Here is an 18056-nt window from a genome sequence, read left to right on the forward strand (position 1 = left end):
ATTTTTATTGACTATAAATTTTATTATCTTTCCTTAAGACTTCTGTAAACAACACTTTTATTTTCACACCTAAATCTTCCTTATAACTCATTTATCCATTCTGAATAATTATTTTTTATTTATATAGGGTTACCCACATAGGATTTGAGAAACGACGGAGCGGTATTTGTTGATTCTATTTCCTAACAAGTTATGCATGATTACCCAACAAGGATATAAAACTTTTAATTCAAAGATCTGATGGTTGAATTTGGTCTTTGCCAAATATACAGGGTGAGTAAAACGGCGGGATTAGCATTGTTTTACAGTTTATTTATTGTAAAACGGCGGGATTAGCATTGTTTTACAGTTTATTGTAAAAATATTTCCAGCTTTGTTGTGGAACATATTGACACAAAGTGAACCAAATGCAAAACTAGATGTTTGGAACATATTGACACAAAGTGAACCAAATGCAAAACTAGATGTTTGGAACATACTTCAATCTGTAACTATTCATATTTCATGTGTTCTTATTCATCTTTCAAGTGTTCCTATTCATCTTTCATGTGTTCCTATTCATCTTCAATCTGTTCCTATTCATCTTTCATGTGTTCCTATTCATCTTCAATCTGTTCCTATTCATATTTCATTTGTTCCTATTTATAATTCATGTGTTCCTATTCATCTTCAATCTGTTCCTATCTCTATTTAATGTGTTTCTGTTTATATTTCATGTGTTCTTATTCCTCTTTCATGCGTTCCTACTCAACCTAATTTTTACCTATTCATCGCTCATTTGATCCTATTAATCTATTCCTAATTAATCATTCATCTGAACCTTTTCCTATTCTTATTCAACCTTCATCAGTTCCTTTTAATTATAATCTAGATGTTCTTATTTTCCTTTAGCTGTTCCTTTTCATTCTTTATCTGTTCTTATTCAACCTTCATCTGTTCCTATTAATTGTTTATCTGTTCTTATTCAACCTTCATCTTTTCCTATTCATTGTTTATCTATTCTTATCCAACCTTCATCTGATGTTCGTATTCATTCTTAATCTGTTCTTAATCAACCTTCTCCTGTTCCTAGTAATTCTTTATCTGTTCTTATTCAACTTTCATGCGTTACTATTTATTCTTAATCTGTTCTTAATCAACCTTCATCTGTTCCTATTCATTCTTAATCTGTTCTTATTCAACCTTCATCTGTTCCTGTTCATTCTTAATCTGTTCTTAATCAACCTTCATCTATTCCTATTCACTCTTATCTTATTCAACCTTTATCTGTTCCAAGACGTTCTTAATCTGTTCTTATTCAACCTTTATCTATTCCAATTCATTCTTCATCTGATCTTTTTCAACTTTTATCTGTTCCTAGACGTTCTCAATCTGTTCTTAATCAACCTTCATCTGTTCCAATTCACTCTTAATCTGTTCTTATTCAACCTTCATCTGTTCCTGTTCATTCTTAATCTGTTCTTAATCAACCTTTATCTATTCCTATTCACTAATATCTTATTCAACCTTTATCTGTTCCAAGACGTTCTTAAACTGTTCTTATTCAACCTTTATCTGTTACAATTCATTCTTTATCTTTTCTTATTCAACCTCCATCTGTTCCTATTCATGCTTTGTCTGTTCTTAATCAACCTTCTTATGTTCCTGTTCATTCTTATTCAACCTTCATATGTTCCTGTTCATTCTTAATCAACCTTTATCTGGTCCTGTTCATTCTTAATCTGCTCTTCTACAACCTTCTTCTGTTCCTATTCATTCTTTTTCTGTTCTTATTCAACATTAATCTGATCCCATTCATTCTTCATCAACCTTCATATGTTCCTATTCATTCTCCATCTAGATGTTTCTGTTTATCCTTCATCTGTTCCTATTTATTCTTAATCCGTTCTTATTCAACGTTTAACTTCTATTCATTCTTAATCTAAACGTTCCTTTCATCCTTATATTTTCCTATTCATGCTTAATCTGTTCCCTTTTATTATGTCATTCAGAGTATTCCAATAAAAATGGAAATTAAGTGAAGACTTCTATTTCCTCTCTGAACCGCTTGGCATTCTTAAATAAACAAAATTCCCCTTAAAATATTTAGATAATTAATTAAGTCTTGGGAATTCCAAATTTGTTCTAACTTTTACGGATTTTTTAAATAAAAACAAATCTTCTTACGCTTTTCATTTGTTTATTCCACTTCAAAAAATAACCCTCCCATAATTTGTTTTTATAAATTTCTAGACAGCTATTTGTTACATTATCTTTATTTTTAATTTGTAATAATTTAGGTCATTTTCTGTACTGAAGAGGATATAAAATATATCGAAATTAATTTCCAAACCCGAGTTTTTCTACCTGCGAGAGTAAAACCTTTTTTTTGCCCGTTTAGACAATTTACATTCTTTCAATTATCCCGTAAATTTTGAATATGCAAGGCAGATTTTCTAAAACTTCCGTCTATACTTTTATAAGCTCTTTAAACATTCAATAACTGGCGGAAATTAATGCGGCTGCAATTAGTCTTTTAATTCCCATGTTTATTGGAACACCCTGGGCATCCATGTTTTCACTGATCTCATTACATTAACTAGAAAAACTGAAAGCACTCTCATAACACACAACGATAGAAATGTTCAGACTTATAGACAGGGCTTTGAAAAGAAACTTAAAAATAGTTTTGAACTTAAATATTAACAAGATTAAAATATCAAATCTGACATAATCATTTTGAATAGTTCTAAGTGAACAATCATTGTTTACGCTTTAAAATCACTCACAAAACACTCGGAACAAAATAAATAACATTTAAGTACACAAGATTAAATCTATAATTTATCAAACAAATATACGAACTACAAAGTTACTATTTAAGACAAATAGCGCAACACAGCATCAAGTTTCGTTTGAAGCATTAAATATGAAACTTTTTCGTCTTTTTTAATTCATTTTCTTCGTTTTTTGTAACAAGACATTTAGAGATACCAGGAAGTCCCAGCTGAAGGGGTTGAGGTTGTTCAGGGAGGATAAATGGGGACTTCCTGGGCGTCCAGAATACTCATACTTATATAGGTACATTAACTCAGGTTTAAGTAGAATTCTATCCAAAAATGGTTAAATCGTGTCGTTTTATCACAGACCATACTTTTCATCATGTGTGCATTAAACATGGCTTGACTAAAAGGATACTTCCCAATACATAGAATAACTTAAAATTTGTATCAACAAAATGCATGGACAATATCTCGGCTGATGGTAATGAAAGACTAAGTAACTTGGCAAATAGTTCGAATCGCTGAGTTTACGAAGTTAATGGTTTCGAACAGGTGATGTTGCAATCGAGACATGTAGCTCCGACAACTCCATACACACAGTCTCATCAAACAGCTCCCTGTGGATCTTTGAGGGAGTAGATGTGGAGTTTGGAGCTCCTGCTCCCAGTCCGCAAATATATCCGTTATACTTCATATCATCCAGTCCTTCACTAAAGTAATCATGGTACATCTTGAAGAAGACCTCCCCTGTGAGCAGGGAGTCTGACCCTGCTTGATGCTGGGAACCAATTCGTTTCACACGGAGCTCGTTCGCTACCTTCTGCAAACCACCGTTGAGATTATCAGTAGATGCCATGAGGTATTTAATGTCATACATGTTAGGGAAATACAGTCGTAGGGTTTCTAAAAACTCAGTCTCAGATTCTGGAAGCTGCTGGCAGGTTAACTGGCTGAGTAGGTACCCGAAGTCATAAGCACTGTGGAAGGTTAACCAGGTTACATTATCCATGAGAACAAGTCCAGAGCTTAACAACATCTCGGCAAAGGCAACGGGTTCAATCCCCTCTGTGGAATGTTGCTCGAACTGTATTCCTGAATTCACCAGAAGATCAATGGAATCCTCCGCGTACAGATCGTCATTAAGAGAAAATTTAAAGTTAAATTGCCAGGTACACACACCAGGGGGCCGATTACCCTCTCCGTCAAACAGGGTCATACCCAACTGGATCATTTTTAATAGATCTACATTGCATTTGACTAGTTGATACTTGTACTCGTCCATTGTGGAAAAATTTCCGATGGGCTTGGCGACAATACCCGGAAATTCTGTGTCCATGGCGACAAATGGATAATCGCCAACAAGTCGACATATTTGCGAGAACGCGTCGTAAAGGTTGTAATTCCAGACTTCTCGGATTTCTGGAACAATAATGCTGAGATCTAGATCCTTATCACTACACTCTCCCGTCGATATGGCATCCTCGTTTTCTGACGAGGACTCACTATCGTATTCAGAAATTGTTTGGTTTTTTCTCTTGTCCAAGATTTGAATCGTCTCCTCCTCGTCGCTTTCTATCACATTAGATTTCACCATAATTGGGTCTTTATAGTCAAGCAGCATTTCAGCGTTGTCCTCTCTTGGCAGAGGTCTTCTTTGTTCTGTCCCCTTCTCCCCAGTTTTGTGGTCTAACATCGTCTTATTGGATGAAAACTGAAACTCGGGTTCTCATTGGTCAATAGGTAATCAGCTGGGAAGGTGAAGGGAACTTACAACACGGAGTTATTTGCCAAGATTTATTTTTATCACGTTGTCAAACAATATGTTCATCCTATATTAACATTTTGATATTTGTGATCTTCAGCTCATCAAAATTACTGATCGAAATTACTATATTTGAAAACATTTGAAATGTCTCAATTTAGATTTGTAAGATTTATAAACCACTGGCCATATTAATTAGTCGAAATTCATATTGATGTGCGTTATATTCTAATTTTTTTGTTTTGCAGAACAATATCCCATCCTAATATTACCGAATAAAAATAATAAGCCAAAAATTTACTTAGTAAATTTTTTATTGTTTGTGTTTTCCGCGTAAAAATTTGCAAGTTCCCTGATATGTGCGTCAATGCTTGGGCTGGGCTGCCAGCCTATCCCCTCCCCCAAGCAGCTTCACAACTTAACCTTCCTCCCCCCGTCAAAATGGGCCGTTGGTGGGGGGAGGGGATGCCACTGAAAAGGGAGGGAGAGTATAAATGCGTAAAAGTTGACACTACAACTTCTAAAATAGTAAATTTTCAAAGAACAAACTCTCAGTCTAACAAAAAATAATTAAGCAGAGTATAAAATATACCAATCATGAATTATATTACACTTTGAAGTCAATTGATAATCGTAACTCGTAGAATATAACCAATTGCACTAGATCTAATTTTCATATCATCGCGTACGGATCAAAAACTGCAGGAATTCCGCGGAATATATATATTTTTAATTAAATTATTCCAAAAAGGTTGTTTTTAAATTTTTTTTAATAAAAAAAAATTCAAAATGTTTCAAATGTATTAATAAATCTGTGGATTCAACATAATTTTCAAACCAACTACGGATAGATAAAAAGACGAAAAGGCCTTAGAATATGAAAACAGAAATTAAAAGAAATATGAATATAGACATGTCTGAATAAAGAGATGAAACGAGATATCAATAGAGAGATGTGAATAATGTATGTTGAGATGAGCAATGAGATTAAAAAAAATGCAGAAGATAACGATAAATAGGGATATTAATATATATATATATATATATATATGATCACACATTCTAGATAGATACATAGATGGATGCATATGGAACGAAAGAAAAGACATATGAATAAAAAAACAGATTTGAATATATATATATATATATTTTAGACAAATGAATAGATAAATAAACAGATATGAAAATATATATATTTTAGTTAAATGACAGAATAGATAAATAAACAGATATGAATATATATATATATATATTAGACAAATGAATAGATGAATAAACAGACCAATGAATAGATAAATAAACAGATCAATGGATAGATGAATTAACAGACCAATGGATAGATAAATAAACAGACCAATGAATACATGAATAAACAGACCAATGGATAGATGAATTGCATGCTCTACGACTACGAATAGATAGATAATTATAAAAATATTTCTATGTGTACTTTATTTCTCATGGTAAGCACGTCTCTGGCTTAAGGCCAATACAGTGCAGTCATGCTTCAGCCTAACCAAGCCTTACTGCATTTTCTAACCAGGCCATAAATAGATCGAAATATAGCAAGATAGATAGAATGAATTTAAGAACAAACAGACAGATAGAAGTATAAATAGCTAGTATATAGATATATATGCAGATAAGTAGGGTATACATGGAGGGGGACAATAGTCCTCTTGCCCCCCCCCCCCCCCCCCCCCCCCCCCGAGCATCTCAAGGTTAAAATCAGGTGTGGTGGGCAAAAAAAGAGCTTGCCCTAATCTGCAGTTTATTTTCAAATTTAACTTTATTTTTTCCCTTTTATCTAAAATCGCTACAGTTACTTGATAAACAATTATAGTTATGTAACAAATGCCTTACTCCAATAATACTTTAGTCTGTATCAATCAAGAAACAATTCTCTCTGTATTCTTAAGTATGTATCAATATAGATACAACTCGCTCTCAAACTCGAAAGTATGTATTTATCGACACACAAAGCTATAGGACTCTATAGTCTCTACCAAGCAATATTATATATAATATAGTTTTTTTTTTATATATAACTATAACAGATATATTAATAGATAAAAAGTTAGATAGATGATAAATAACTAGATAGATGATATATAGATACATAGATAGATACTAGATAGTCCATGGGGGTTCAAACGATTTGTCTCTGTGTCCAGGGGTTCGAACGATGATTAGTGCAGGAAGTGCTTAGGATCCATTTAATTTTGATACGGATCCGGATCCTGAATCCGACCTGAAAAGAAATGGATCCGGATCGAGGTCATAAACATTTCTTTAAGTTAAACTGTTTTTTTTAACAAAAAAAAATTAGCTTAAAATAATTTTTCTTCTTTTTCGTTTTTTTTTTCTGTAACTCCATGAACGGGCGCATTTCAATGTTTTCATTTACTTCACACAATTACGACGGTAAAATGCGTCAAGATTCAGCAGTGATTAGATTTCAAAATGCGTCAAGATTCAGCAGTGATTAGATTTCAAAATACAGCAATCAAACTTTAATCGGACAATATCATCTCACGTTACAAACATGAAATCGTCATTCGTTCGTGATTTAGAATTAGAAACACCCTTTTATGAAAAATGTAAAACACAAAGAGAAAAAATATTTTACATCATGTCACAAAATTTTTTAATTTACGTAGATTTTAGATGTATGATGGTATGATGATACAAAATTTATGTATATTTTTTAAAAATGGTAAAATTACCATTATTAAAAATGTGTTAACGCTAGTGGGTATGTTTTTTGTGGATATTTTTCAACAATTTTGTTATTTTATTTCTATTTCGTAAACCTGTTTCCACTAAACAATGAAACGCAAGATGAACATTACGTAGATTCTTTGTCCACATAAAACACAGTATACTCTGTATACAACTTTATATAATTAAACCCAACCAAGACTAGAGAATAATCCAGAGAGCGCAATCTCTTTTAAATCGTTGCATCCATTCCTTTCATTCCTTTGCTATTCCTTCCCATATATAAATGTAATTCATTCTTCTCATAGTCTTTCACATTTTATTTAGTCCTTTTGTTCTACCTATATTTACCTATATTTACCTGTATTTACCTATATTTACCTATATTTACCTATATTTACCTATATTTAAAGCTGGTGGCATAGATACTTTTCCTCCCATATCCTGCCTTCCTACTCTCAGTAAAATTCTTGAAAAAATTGTTGTTTCTCAACTAAATAATTACCTAAACCTTAATTATATCATTTATAAGTATCAATTTGGATTTCAATCTACACTTTCTACTTTACAACCTCTCATGCATATCCTGAAATTTATAACTGAAGCTCTGAATGAGAACGATTTTGCAGTTGCCATTTTTCTGGATCTACAAAAAGCGTTCGACTTAGTTAATCATGATATTCTGCTTCTAAAACTTGAAAAGATAGGCATTCGCGGGATACATCTTAAATGGTTTGAGAGTTATTTAAAGAACAGGAAGCAAGTTGTTATGGTTAACGGAGTTTTATCTGAATTCTACTGCAGTATTATCATGTCTGTTCTTCAAGGTTCAATCCTGGGTCCTATTCTATTTTTACTTTTCATCAATGATATGCCTTTATCTAATTCATTACTCAATATACTATTCGCAGATGATACAACTGGTTTAGTTAGAGGTCCCAATATTGCTGACCTAGCTTCTGTTATAAACCTTGAATTGCAAAAAATGGGAACCTGGCTTAGAGCTAATAAACTTTCAATTAATGCTTCTAAAACTAAAATAATGGTCTTCCATCCAAAGAACAAGTTCGTTCCTGATGTAGATTTTTTCTTCAATAATAATGACATCGGTAAATCTGGAAATCCTGATCTTATTTATCCAATTGAACGTATTCTAAACTCGTCTAAAGTTCCTGCATACAAAGTTCTTGGTGTGTATATTGACGAAAACTTGTCATTTGATTTTCATATCAGCCAATTAATCTCTAAACTTAATCGGTCTCTCTACATGATAAGAAACGCTAAAAACTTTCTCTCTCTCTCAGGTTTAAAATCTTTATACTATGCTCTTTTCCATCCTCACTTACTTTACTGTCTACCTGTCTATAGTTGTACTAGTAGCAAGATTCTTAACTTGATCCGTATTAAACAAAAGCAAGCTGTGAGAATTATCTGCAATGCTAAATATAACGCCCATACTGAACCCTTGTTCTTTAAGCTTAATATTCTGCCCCTTGATGATCTTATTTTACAGCAAAATATGATTTTTATGTTTTCTTATGATAGAAATATCTTACCAGGATTATTTTTTACAAAACTCTGAACGAGGGTTGAATCCAGGACTTAGAAATGCTGATGATTATTTTGTACCCGGAGTCAGATCTGAATTTCTTAGAAGATTCCTTTTTGTATCTGTTCCTTCTGCATGGAATAATTTTCCTGTGGTAATTAAGCAGTTCGAATCTAAAAATATTTTTAAATCTGCCTCTAAATCTAAAGCCTATCTTATTGATAAATTACAGGGGTTCACTTGTGAAAGGCTATTGTGTCCTTGTTTTTTAAACACTAGTTAAGTAGATTTTAAAATTCCAACCTTTCATGTATGTACATCTCTTTCTTCACCTAAACTTAAAAACTTGAATATAATCTTCGTGCAATAAATATTTGATTTGATTTGATTTGATTGATTTTCCCTTTCCTTAAATTCTTTCACCATGCAATCCTTTCCCCTTTCATGCAATCCTTTTCCCTTTCATTTAATCCTTTCCCCTTTCATGCAATCCTTTTCACTTTCATTTAATCCTTTCACTTTTCATGCAATCCTTTTCCCTTTCATTTTATCCTTTCCCCTTTCATTGAGTCAATGTCCACTTTATTCAATCCATTCTTTATATTCATGATCCATATTCCATACATTCAATTCCTTCTTCTTTTGTTTAATCCATTCTTCTTGCATTCAACCCCTTCTTCTTTTATATACAATCTCCTTTTATTCAATCTATTCTTTTTCATTCAATAATTCTTCTTTCATTCAATTCTTTTTCCTATCATTCAATACATTCCTCATTTAGTAAATACCCTACTCCAGAATGTTTTCTTTAACCTGTTTCTGTCCAGGTATAATCCAGTTTCACTTATCTATTAATGTCTAAAACCGGATACAATCAGGTTAACTATCAATGTCAACCAGGACTCAAACTCTTAATCGATCAACGCCGCTTGCACTGGGCACGATCTCGTACACTATCAATGTCTCAACTGGGAAACGATCTTGAGCTATCAATGCTTCAACTAGGACTCGATCTCGTAAACTATCAATGTCTCAACTAGGACACGATCTTGAGCTATCAATGCCTCAACTAGGACACGATCTCGTAAACTATCAATGTCTCAACTAGAACACGATCTTCACGACTACTTTGGCGAGGACTATCAATGTCTCAACTAGGACACGATCCTCAACCTTTTTATCAAAACAGGGAACGATTACGGAGTTACTATATCAACAAATCCACTCTTCTTTCATTCAATCCATTCTTCTTTCATTCAAACCATTCTTCTTTCATTCAATCCATTCTTCTTTCATTGTATCCATTCTTCTTTCATTGTGTCCATTCTTCTTTCATTCAATCCATTCTTCTTTCATTGTATCCATTCTTCTTTCATTGAATCCATTCTTCTTTCATTGAATCCATTCTTCTTTCATTGTATCCATTCTTCTTTCATTCAATCCATTCTTCTTTCATTGCATCCATTCTTCTTTCATTGAATCCATTCTTCTTTCATTCAATCCATTCTTCTTTCATTGTATCCATTCTTCTTTCATTGTATCCATTCTTCCTTCATTGAATCCATTCTTCTTTCATTCAATCCATTCTTTTTCATTGAATCCATTCTTCTTTCATTCAATCCATTCTTTTTCATTTAATCCACACTTCTTTCATTTATTCCATTCTTCTTTCATTGTATCCATTCTTCTTTCATTCAATCCATTCTTCTTTCATTCAATCCATTCTTCTTTCATTTCATACATTTTTCTTTCATTCAATCCATTCTTCTTTCATTCAATCCATTCTTTTTCATTTAATCCACTCTTTTTTCATTTATTCCATTCTTCTTTCATTTATTCCATTCTTCTTTCATTAAAATCATTCTTCTGTCATTCATTTCATTCTTCTTTTATACAATCAATTCTTCTTTCATTCCATCCATTCTTCTTTCATTTCATACATTTTTCTTTCATTATATCCATTCTTCTCTCATTCAATCCATTTTTCTTTCATTAAATCATGCATTGATCTTATATACAAACTTTTCTCCCTTTATTAAATCAAAGCCGCCAATGTTCCAAGTAAATTGTCTCTCTGCTGAGTATACTGGGTAAAGTGGGTGAATACTAGGTATCTATGGTTTTCTGGCTTTCATTCCAAATATTATATAGTTTGTATACAGTATACAGTGCAACTGTTTAGTGAACTTAATATATCAGCTTAATCTAGCTGATATCCTGTTACTAGGATTTTATGTAGGTGTAAAGTTGTGAATATGAAATTGAAGGAATTGATTAAAAATAATATAAAAGAATAAAAGAAGAATGGAAGAAGGAATATTAAAGAGAGGAAAAATGGAAGGATGAATATTAAAGAGAAGAAGAATGGAAGTAGGAATATTAAAGAGAAGAAGAATGGAAGGAGGAATATTAAAGAGAGGAAGAATGGAAGAAGGAATATTAAAGGGAAGAAGAATGGAAGAAGGAATATTAAAAAGAAGAAGAATGGAAGAAGGAATATTAAAGAGAAGAAGAATGGAATAAAGGGATATTAAAAACAGAAGGAGGAAAAATGCATTCTGCAGCACCACAGAATCATGCAAATTCAATTATTTATTATAAATTGAAAAATAATGATCATAATGAGTTTTATTCTTATTATTATTTTATCTATTATCTTGCAGTGAGCACTTGCATAGGGTGTACACCAAACCAAATCTTCCGTTTCAAAATTGGTAATTCCAACATTATCCAGAAATATGAACAATCCCTTTTTTCAGAAAACTTAAAGATTGCTACCGCGGTGGAGCAGGTTTGTAAATAAGTTATTTTTAAATCAGCAATTATTTCCAAACAATTTGTTAATTGAGCGATAATTTTCAAAAAAAAATCCTAATTAAAAAAGATTTTTTTTTGTATACAACAATTTTCATTTAATCCCGCCCCTTTTAAAAATAATAATAAATGATAAAAATAATTTGTAATTTTTTACTTAAGGAATGTCATTTACTCCCAGACAAATTAGAATCAATGGAAATTTAAACCCCCGAGGGATTCAATGATACGTTTTTACAATAAAAAGTCCAAAATCCAAATCCAAAACCAAATCATACAAATGTAATGATAATGAAAAAATGTGTTGATTAAAATATTTCTACTTTGAAATTAAATATGTCGAATCATCATTTCGACTAAACTTCGTATTTATATATATAGAAAATCATTTAAATAAAAAAAATCAAATATTTTAACTATTACTTTTGTGTCATCAAAATATCTTAAATTTGGTTATGAAAAGTTCAACATATGAGGCTATTTCAAATTTATTTATTTTTACTCAATATTTAAATACAGTGCGTATCATAAATTTATTTTTTCTCAACTTCTTGATTTAATAAACACATACACATTGCACACCATGCACATGATTGCATACACATTGCACCATGCACATGATTGCATACACATTGCACCATGCACATGATTGCATACACATTGCACACTGCACATGATTACATACACATTACACACTGCACATGATTGCATACACATTGCACACTGCATATGATTACATACACATTGCACACTGCATATGATTGCATACACATTGCACACTGCACATGATTGCATACACATTGCACACTGCACATGATTGCATACACATTGCACACTGCATATGATTACATACACATTGCACCATGCACATGGTTGCATACACATTGCAAACTGCACATCATTGCATACACATTGCAAACTGCATATGATTGCATACACATTGCACACTGCATATGATTACATACACATTGCACCATGCACATGGTTGCATACACATTGCACACTGCACATGATTGCATACATTTTCAATCAAGTTGCAAAAATATAATGATTATAAAGTTTGATAAAAGTATCCATTTCAGATTCTTGTGACGATTTAAAAAAAATTATATTTTTATAGTGTGAGGTGGGGAGGAGCTTGGGAGGAGGGGCAGAGATGAGAGAAAGGTAAAATGGCGGATAAACTGGTTATACAAAGACGACTTTTAGAAAAAACATTTTTATAACAGACCACTGAATTTAATTCTTTTAAACAAATGTTCAAGTTATAATTCACATTAATATTAAATTAAAACAGCATTCAGTAGAAATTAGATTTTATTTCAGATAGTTTTCTTGTCCCACTTTTTATGCCTTTTACTTATCTATATAATAAAACAAGACATTTGATATATATATAAACAAGACATATGTTGCGTAAAGCCGGCAAAACGGCTGGACCGATTGGGCTGAAATTTTTTTGTGGAGATTCATGGGTGGCCGGGAAGTTATAGGCTATAAAATTCAAAAAAAAAATTTTAAAATTTTTGTTGAATATTTTTTTTCCACGGGCAACGCCGGGTTCTTCATCTATGTAATATCACATTCAACTAAAATTTTAATTTAAAATTTTATTTAAGTTCAATTTAAGATGTATGATTAAAATCTATATAGCTCCTCTTTTTATTTAATTTAAGAGAAATTGAGATAAACTAAAATATTTGTTGTGAATTTCTAATATGAAACCGGATAAATTAGCTTTTTCTCATTCTTGTGTGCAAAATCAAAGCTAAAGGATCTACAATGTCACAAAGTTGTACTAGTATATATTCAACCTTCTCCCACTGCGCTGTTTATAGTATGCACTGATATCCCTTTTGATATAAAGAACATTAAAATAACATAATATCCCGCCATGGCAGTAAATAATGAAGAAATAATAATTAAAAGTTATTTCAATGAAAACAATCTTTTTTGTAAATTAGAAATGGCGAAACATCAACAAAATATGAGATGATCGAGAACTCACCTCCTCCCACCAGCATGGAAAATCAGATTTATTTTCATTTTCTAATAATATGCATTTTTCTTCAGATTTTAAAAACAAAGAATAATATTACCAATTAAAAATTGAATTCTAAAATCTGAATTTTGACCGAAACAGGAAGAACCAAAGGTAATCATTAAAAATCAAAAATTTCTAAAAGAATATTCCGACAAAGGCAAGCAAATATGTTAAAGCAAACATGTTCAAGCAAACATGTTAAAGCAAACATGTTAAAGCAAACATGTTAAAGCAAACATGTAAAAGCAAACATGAAGCAAAAATTAGTTTACTCTTTGCAATTTTTTTTTCAAAATCTTAACAATCCCTTCAGGGGAAAACCTAAAAAATCTAGGAACCTTATAGGGCGGAAAATTTAATACATAACTCATTATGTCAGGTTTATAGGTTGACGCCCTTTAATTCAACCTTATAAAGTATTTTGCTTTTGTATTGTTAATGTTATATTGTTATGTTTTACTTTTATTTCTGATATAATTTGTTTGATTAGGGGAAAATATACACAACAGGGGTTCCAGGAAAAGCTGTTGGACACAGAAAACTAATGAGAAAAAATAGTAGACCTAAGGTATAGAATAGTGGACCTAAGGTATAGAATAGTAGACCTAAGGTATAGAATAGTAGACCTAAGGTATAGAATAATAGACCTAAGGTATAGAATATTAGACCTAAGGTATAGAAAAGTAGACCTAAGGTATAGAATCGTAGACCTTAGGTATAGAATAGTATACCTAAGGTATAGAATAGAAGACCTAAGGTATAGAATAGTAGACCTAAGTTATAGAATAGTAGACCTAAGGTATAGAATAGTAGACCTAAGGTATAGAATAGAAGACCTAAGGTATAGAATAGTAGACCTAAGGTATAGAATAGTAGACCCAATACTCATATTGTGCTTGGCTCAATTTACTTAATCAGTAATTTAATAAGTTGCTAGTAAAAGTATTTGCTTTGTAACCACATCAAATACAATTAATACTAGCTTTAATGTCGTCTTCCTATTCTACATTTTTCTGGTTATTTCTATAAGTAAACCCAGGTTGTAAAACAATAGACCTAAGTTTCATACAACATAGAAGATCTTAGTGAACATAATTCTTGTGAATTCATGAATTTTTAGACACGGAAATATAATTTTTTTATCAGAGTTTGGGCCTTCGAGACTCTACATCTGGTAATATTGATGTTCGGAACAGGAAAATTTCAATGAAGGTTAAATATATTTTGATTAAAAGGGGCTTCAATTAGAAGATTTTATCTTAAAGTAGGAAAGTTTTATATTTCAAAATCATATTTTTTTACAGTTTTATTTTCTTCTTCAGAAATATATATAACACCTCCGAAAGCTGGTCATAAATTGACCCCCCCCCCCTCTACGTCATACAGTCGTCATCGTATATATTAATACAATGAAGATGAGTTCCGATTTAATTTTTGATTTCTACCAAGCCTTCAAACAGCATGGAAGCCTCGAGTAGCTGCCAATTACCAGATTCTCATTTTTTACTTGTAAAATTGTAATTTGAAAATAGCTTGTTTGAAATCAAAATTTAAATATAAAGGTCGTCTTCATTGCAGTGATATAAACGCCGACTACTGTAACTGAACAACCCCGACCTTATCCACTTTATCTGAGGCCAGAGGCCGAATTTAAAGAATTTAAGTCGCGGCTTAAATCCGCCAAAACCCGGTTTAAATTGAAACATTTGATACAATTTTAAGTGAAACCAATCATAATTAAGCCGCGGCTTAAATTTAAACCACGGCTCAAATTCTTAAAATTCGGCCACGGAGCTTTTAAACCTTTAAAAAATATACCCGATTTTTTGTTGGTTCGGCGGGTTAATCCCTAGATAGTCATGTCGAATCTTAATTAAGCCAAGAAAGCTCAAATTGATCAATTCTGGTCTAATACTAAAAATATTTCTAAATAAAATTACATTTAGCCCTTGGGTTTATTTCTTGATTAATTTAGACATATTAATATTTTATTTAAAACCTTAATTTTCAGGCAAAACTTGGTGCTTTTTAAATAAAAGTAAAAAAGAATTGAGTTTTTGTCAGGAACTCTGATTTTCTAATCTTTGTAACCCAATTTTGCAGACCTTTGATAATTCAAACTATAAATTTTGTTAGATCAAATCGTTAAGTTTAAAATATTAACCACTAGGTTGAAAATTTGATTTTATTGCAAAAACTAAATTGCTTTGAGATGAATTTCTGAATGTTTATTCAGGATATAAAACAAATCCTACCAACCTTTCTTATTCTACTCTTTACTCTGGTTGTCAGTCTTACCGTCATTCCATACGCATTCTCTACTGTCATTAGGTAACCTTTTAAAATAATTAGAATACTATTTGTAAAAAATTATTTTGTTATTTTACCAGTCAATTGAAAGCAGTTGAGGAGCTTGAAGCATGGCAAGCAATGAAGGCAATGAACAACTCAAATTGTTCATCAACAAATGAAGAATCTTGAAGACTAAACAGCTTTCATAATTTAAAAAATTATATATTTTAAAATAGTGCTTTAACCCTTTCGCACCCAAGAGGCCATTAATATAGTAGAAATATATAGTAACAGTGTCAGAATTTAATGAATTTGAGCGACTTCTCAAATCCCACAAAAACCGGTTTCAATTGAGCGCCGGCTTAAATCTTGAAAAATTGAATACAATTTTAAGTGGAACCAACCATATTTGAGCCCCGGCTTAAATTTAAGCCGCGGCTCAAATTCTTTAAATTCTAACTCAGGAAAGCCAAAAATTATTTTTTAGTCAAGAACAGGTTCTAGAAAACCCTAAAATGGGAAATTCTGCAACACTGGCCAAAAATAACTTTCTGGACACTAACATCCTTTTCTTCCTCGGTGCAAGAGGGTTAAATCACTCAAAACGAACTTTAAAAAATCAATTAAGCATTCCTCAAAAAACAAATGAATTTTAGTAGAAGTTAAAATGATACTTGTGGTATAGACCCAAATCTTATATTTTACATTCATCTTTTATCAATCTAACGTTAATATTTTTAGGTCAATTTAATATTTCTTCAACTGCAGTTTATGCCAAAACTTCGGAGACATCAAAAATTTTTTTAAAATGTCGATTTGAGAACACTTTAATGGCTTTTATACTATTTAAATCTCTGTTATTGTCAAAATAAATAAGTAGTCATGAAATATTCAGGATTAGTTTAAAGAGCTCCATATAATTATCTAAGTAAACAACTAAATATCTGCAGCATTTCAATATCATTAGGTTCAGAAAACGACATACTATAAATTCTTTTGATACTCCGAACTAGGTAAAACTAAGTATGTCCGGCCGCAGTTTAAGGTAGGACCTGACATCTTAAATCCAATAAACATCTTAAAATAAACCTTATATAATAAATAAAATGTCAAATAAAACTGTAAAAAATAGAAGTTATGTAAAATCTACAACACTATGGAACCTGACCTAAAGGAATCCGACCTATCGAAAAGTTTGGAGTAAATATTTGTAGAAAATATAGCGTAGTTTGTTAAAAATAGTGTAGAAAATATCGAGCAGTTTGTAGAAAATATCGAATAGTTTGAAAAAAATATCAAGTAGTTTGAAAAAAATATCGAGTAGTTTGTAGAAAATATCGAGTAATCCCCGTGCATTTTACCGATTTTAATCGACTCCCCATTATCACTACGTCACGTGGATTTGACGGTTTTGTCAATATTTCAGTAAACTGTGACATCATTTTTTAGCCTTTTTTCTTAAATACTTTTTTGCCGGCAAATACATTTTGAATAAAAAGTATATGCCAAACAAATCCGTAAGGTAAAAGATTGTTAAATTATAAACCAAAACGCGTATGATTTCAAATAGAAGAAACCGAATGCCTCTAACTCTGGTTAGTCCGGTGTGACGTATAACCCAAACCCGACTTCACCTATCTTAAATTTTAACCTACCCTTTTAAAAAATCTGATACAATTAATTAGGTCGGAAAACCCCTTGGTCGGATGAGCGGGTATTATATCTACATTTAAAATGTGGGATCGCGAAGTAATGGCTTAAACTCACTCATCTCATCTAAATAGCCGTTATATTTTTTAATACATTGCAATAAATTGTTTTATATTGTATATTGTATATTGTATATTGTATATTGTATATTGTATATTGTATATTGTATATTGTATATTGTATATTGTATATTGTATATTGTATATTGTTGTTATTTGAAAATTTGCTCAGTTTTAAATATACTCTCAAACAATTGTTTTATTTATTTATATATTTTGTATTTGTAAAAACGTGAATACATGTATTATTACTAGCTCGGGAACCCAGCTTTGCCATGAAACAAAGTTATAAAGTTTTCTTTATTAGAGTCAACCTGTTCTACTAAGAACTTTTAAATCAGGC

At 31.5% G+C, this 18056-nt stretch overlaps 2 protein-coding genes across 2 annotated transcripts; one reads left to right on the forward strand and one right to left on the reverse strand.

Moving 5' to 3' along the window:
- Positions 1-2801: 2801 nt before the first annotated feature.
- On the reverse strand, positions 2802-4470 carry LOC111710119 (CCR4-NOT transcription complex subunit 7). Its single transcript, XM_023484153.1, has one exon. The coding sequence runs from the start codon at positions 4453-4455 to the stop codon at positions 3298-3300; it is 1158 nt and encodes a 385-aa protein (XP_023339921.1). The 5' UTR covers positions 4456-4470; the 3' UTR covers positions 2802-3297.
- A 6936-nt stretch (positions 4471-11406) lies between these two features.
- LOC111710113 (uncharacterized) lies at positions 11407-16316 on the forward strand. Its single transcript, XM_023484142.1, has 8 exons — positions 11407-11585; positions 12729-12775; positions 13573-13633; positions 13752-13763; positions 14143-14220; positions 14799-14864; positions 15889-15983; positions 16043-16316. Exons 2-8 carry the CDS (start codon positions 12765-12767, stop codon positions 16131-16133), a joined length of 414 nt encoding a protein of 137 aa, XP_023339910.1. The 5' UTR covers positions 11407-11585; positions 12729-12764; the 3' UTR covers positions 16134-16316.
- The last annotated feature ends 1740 nt before the right edge of the window (positions 16317-18056 follow it).

The sequence above is a fragment of the Eurytemora carolleeae genome, unplaced genomic scaffold (genome assembly GCF_000591075.1).
Source record: "Eurytemora carolleeae unplaced genomic scaffold, Eaff_2.0 scaffold1029, whole genome shotgun sequence".
NCBI lineage: Eukaryota > Metazoa > Arthropoda > Copepoda > Calanoida > Temoridae > Eurytemora > Eurytemora carolleeae.

Coding starts and splice junctions, on each gene's coding strand:
- LOC111710119 (XM_023484153.1), bottom strand. CDS start 4,455: ATGTTAGACCACAAAACTGGGGAGAAGGGGACAGAACAAAGAAGACCT.
- LOC111710113 (XM_023484142.1), top strand. Junction 14,221..14,798: donor GAAAAAATAGTAGACCTAAG/GTATAGAATAGT, acceptor TTTTTTTATCAG/AGTTTGGGCCTTCGAGACTC. Junction 15,984..16,042: donor GCATTCTCTACTGTCATTAG/GTAACCTTTTAA, acceptor TTATTTTACCAG/TCAATTGAAAGCAGTTGAGG.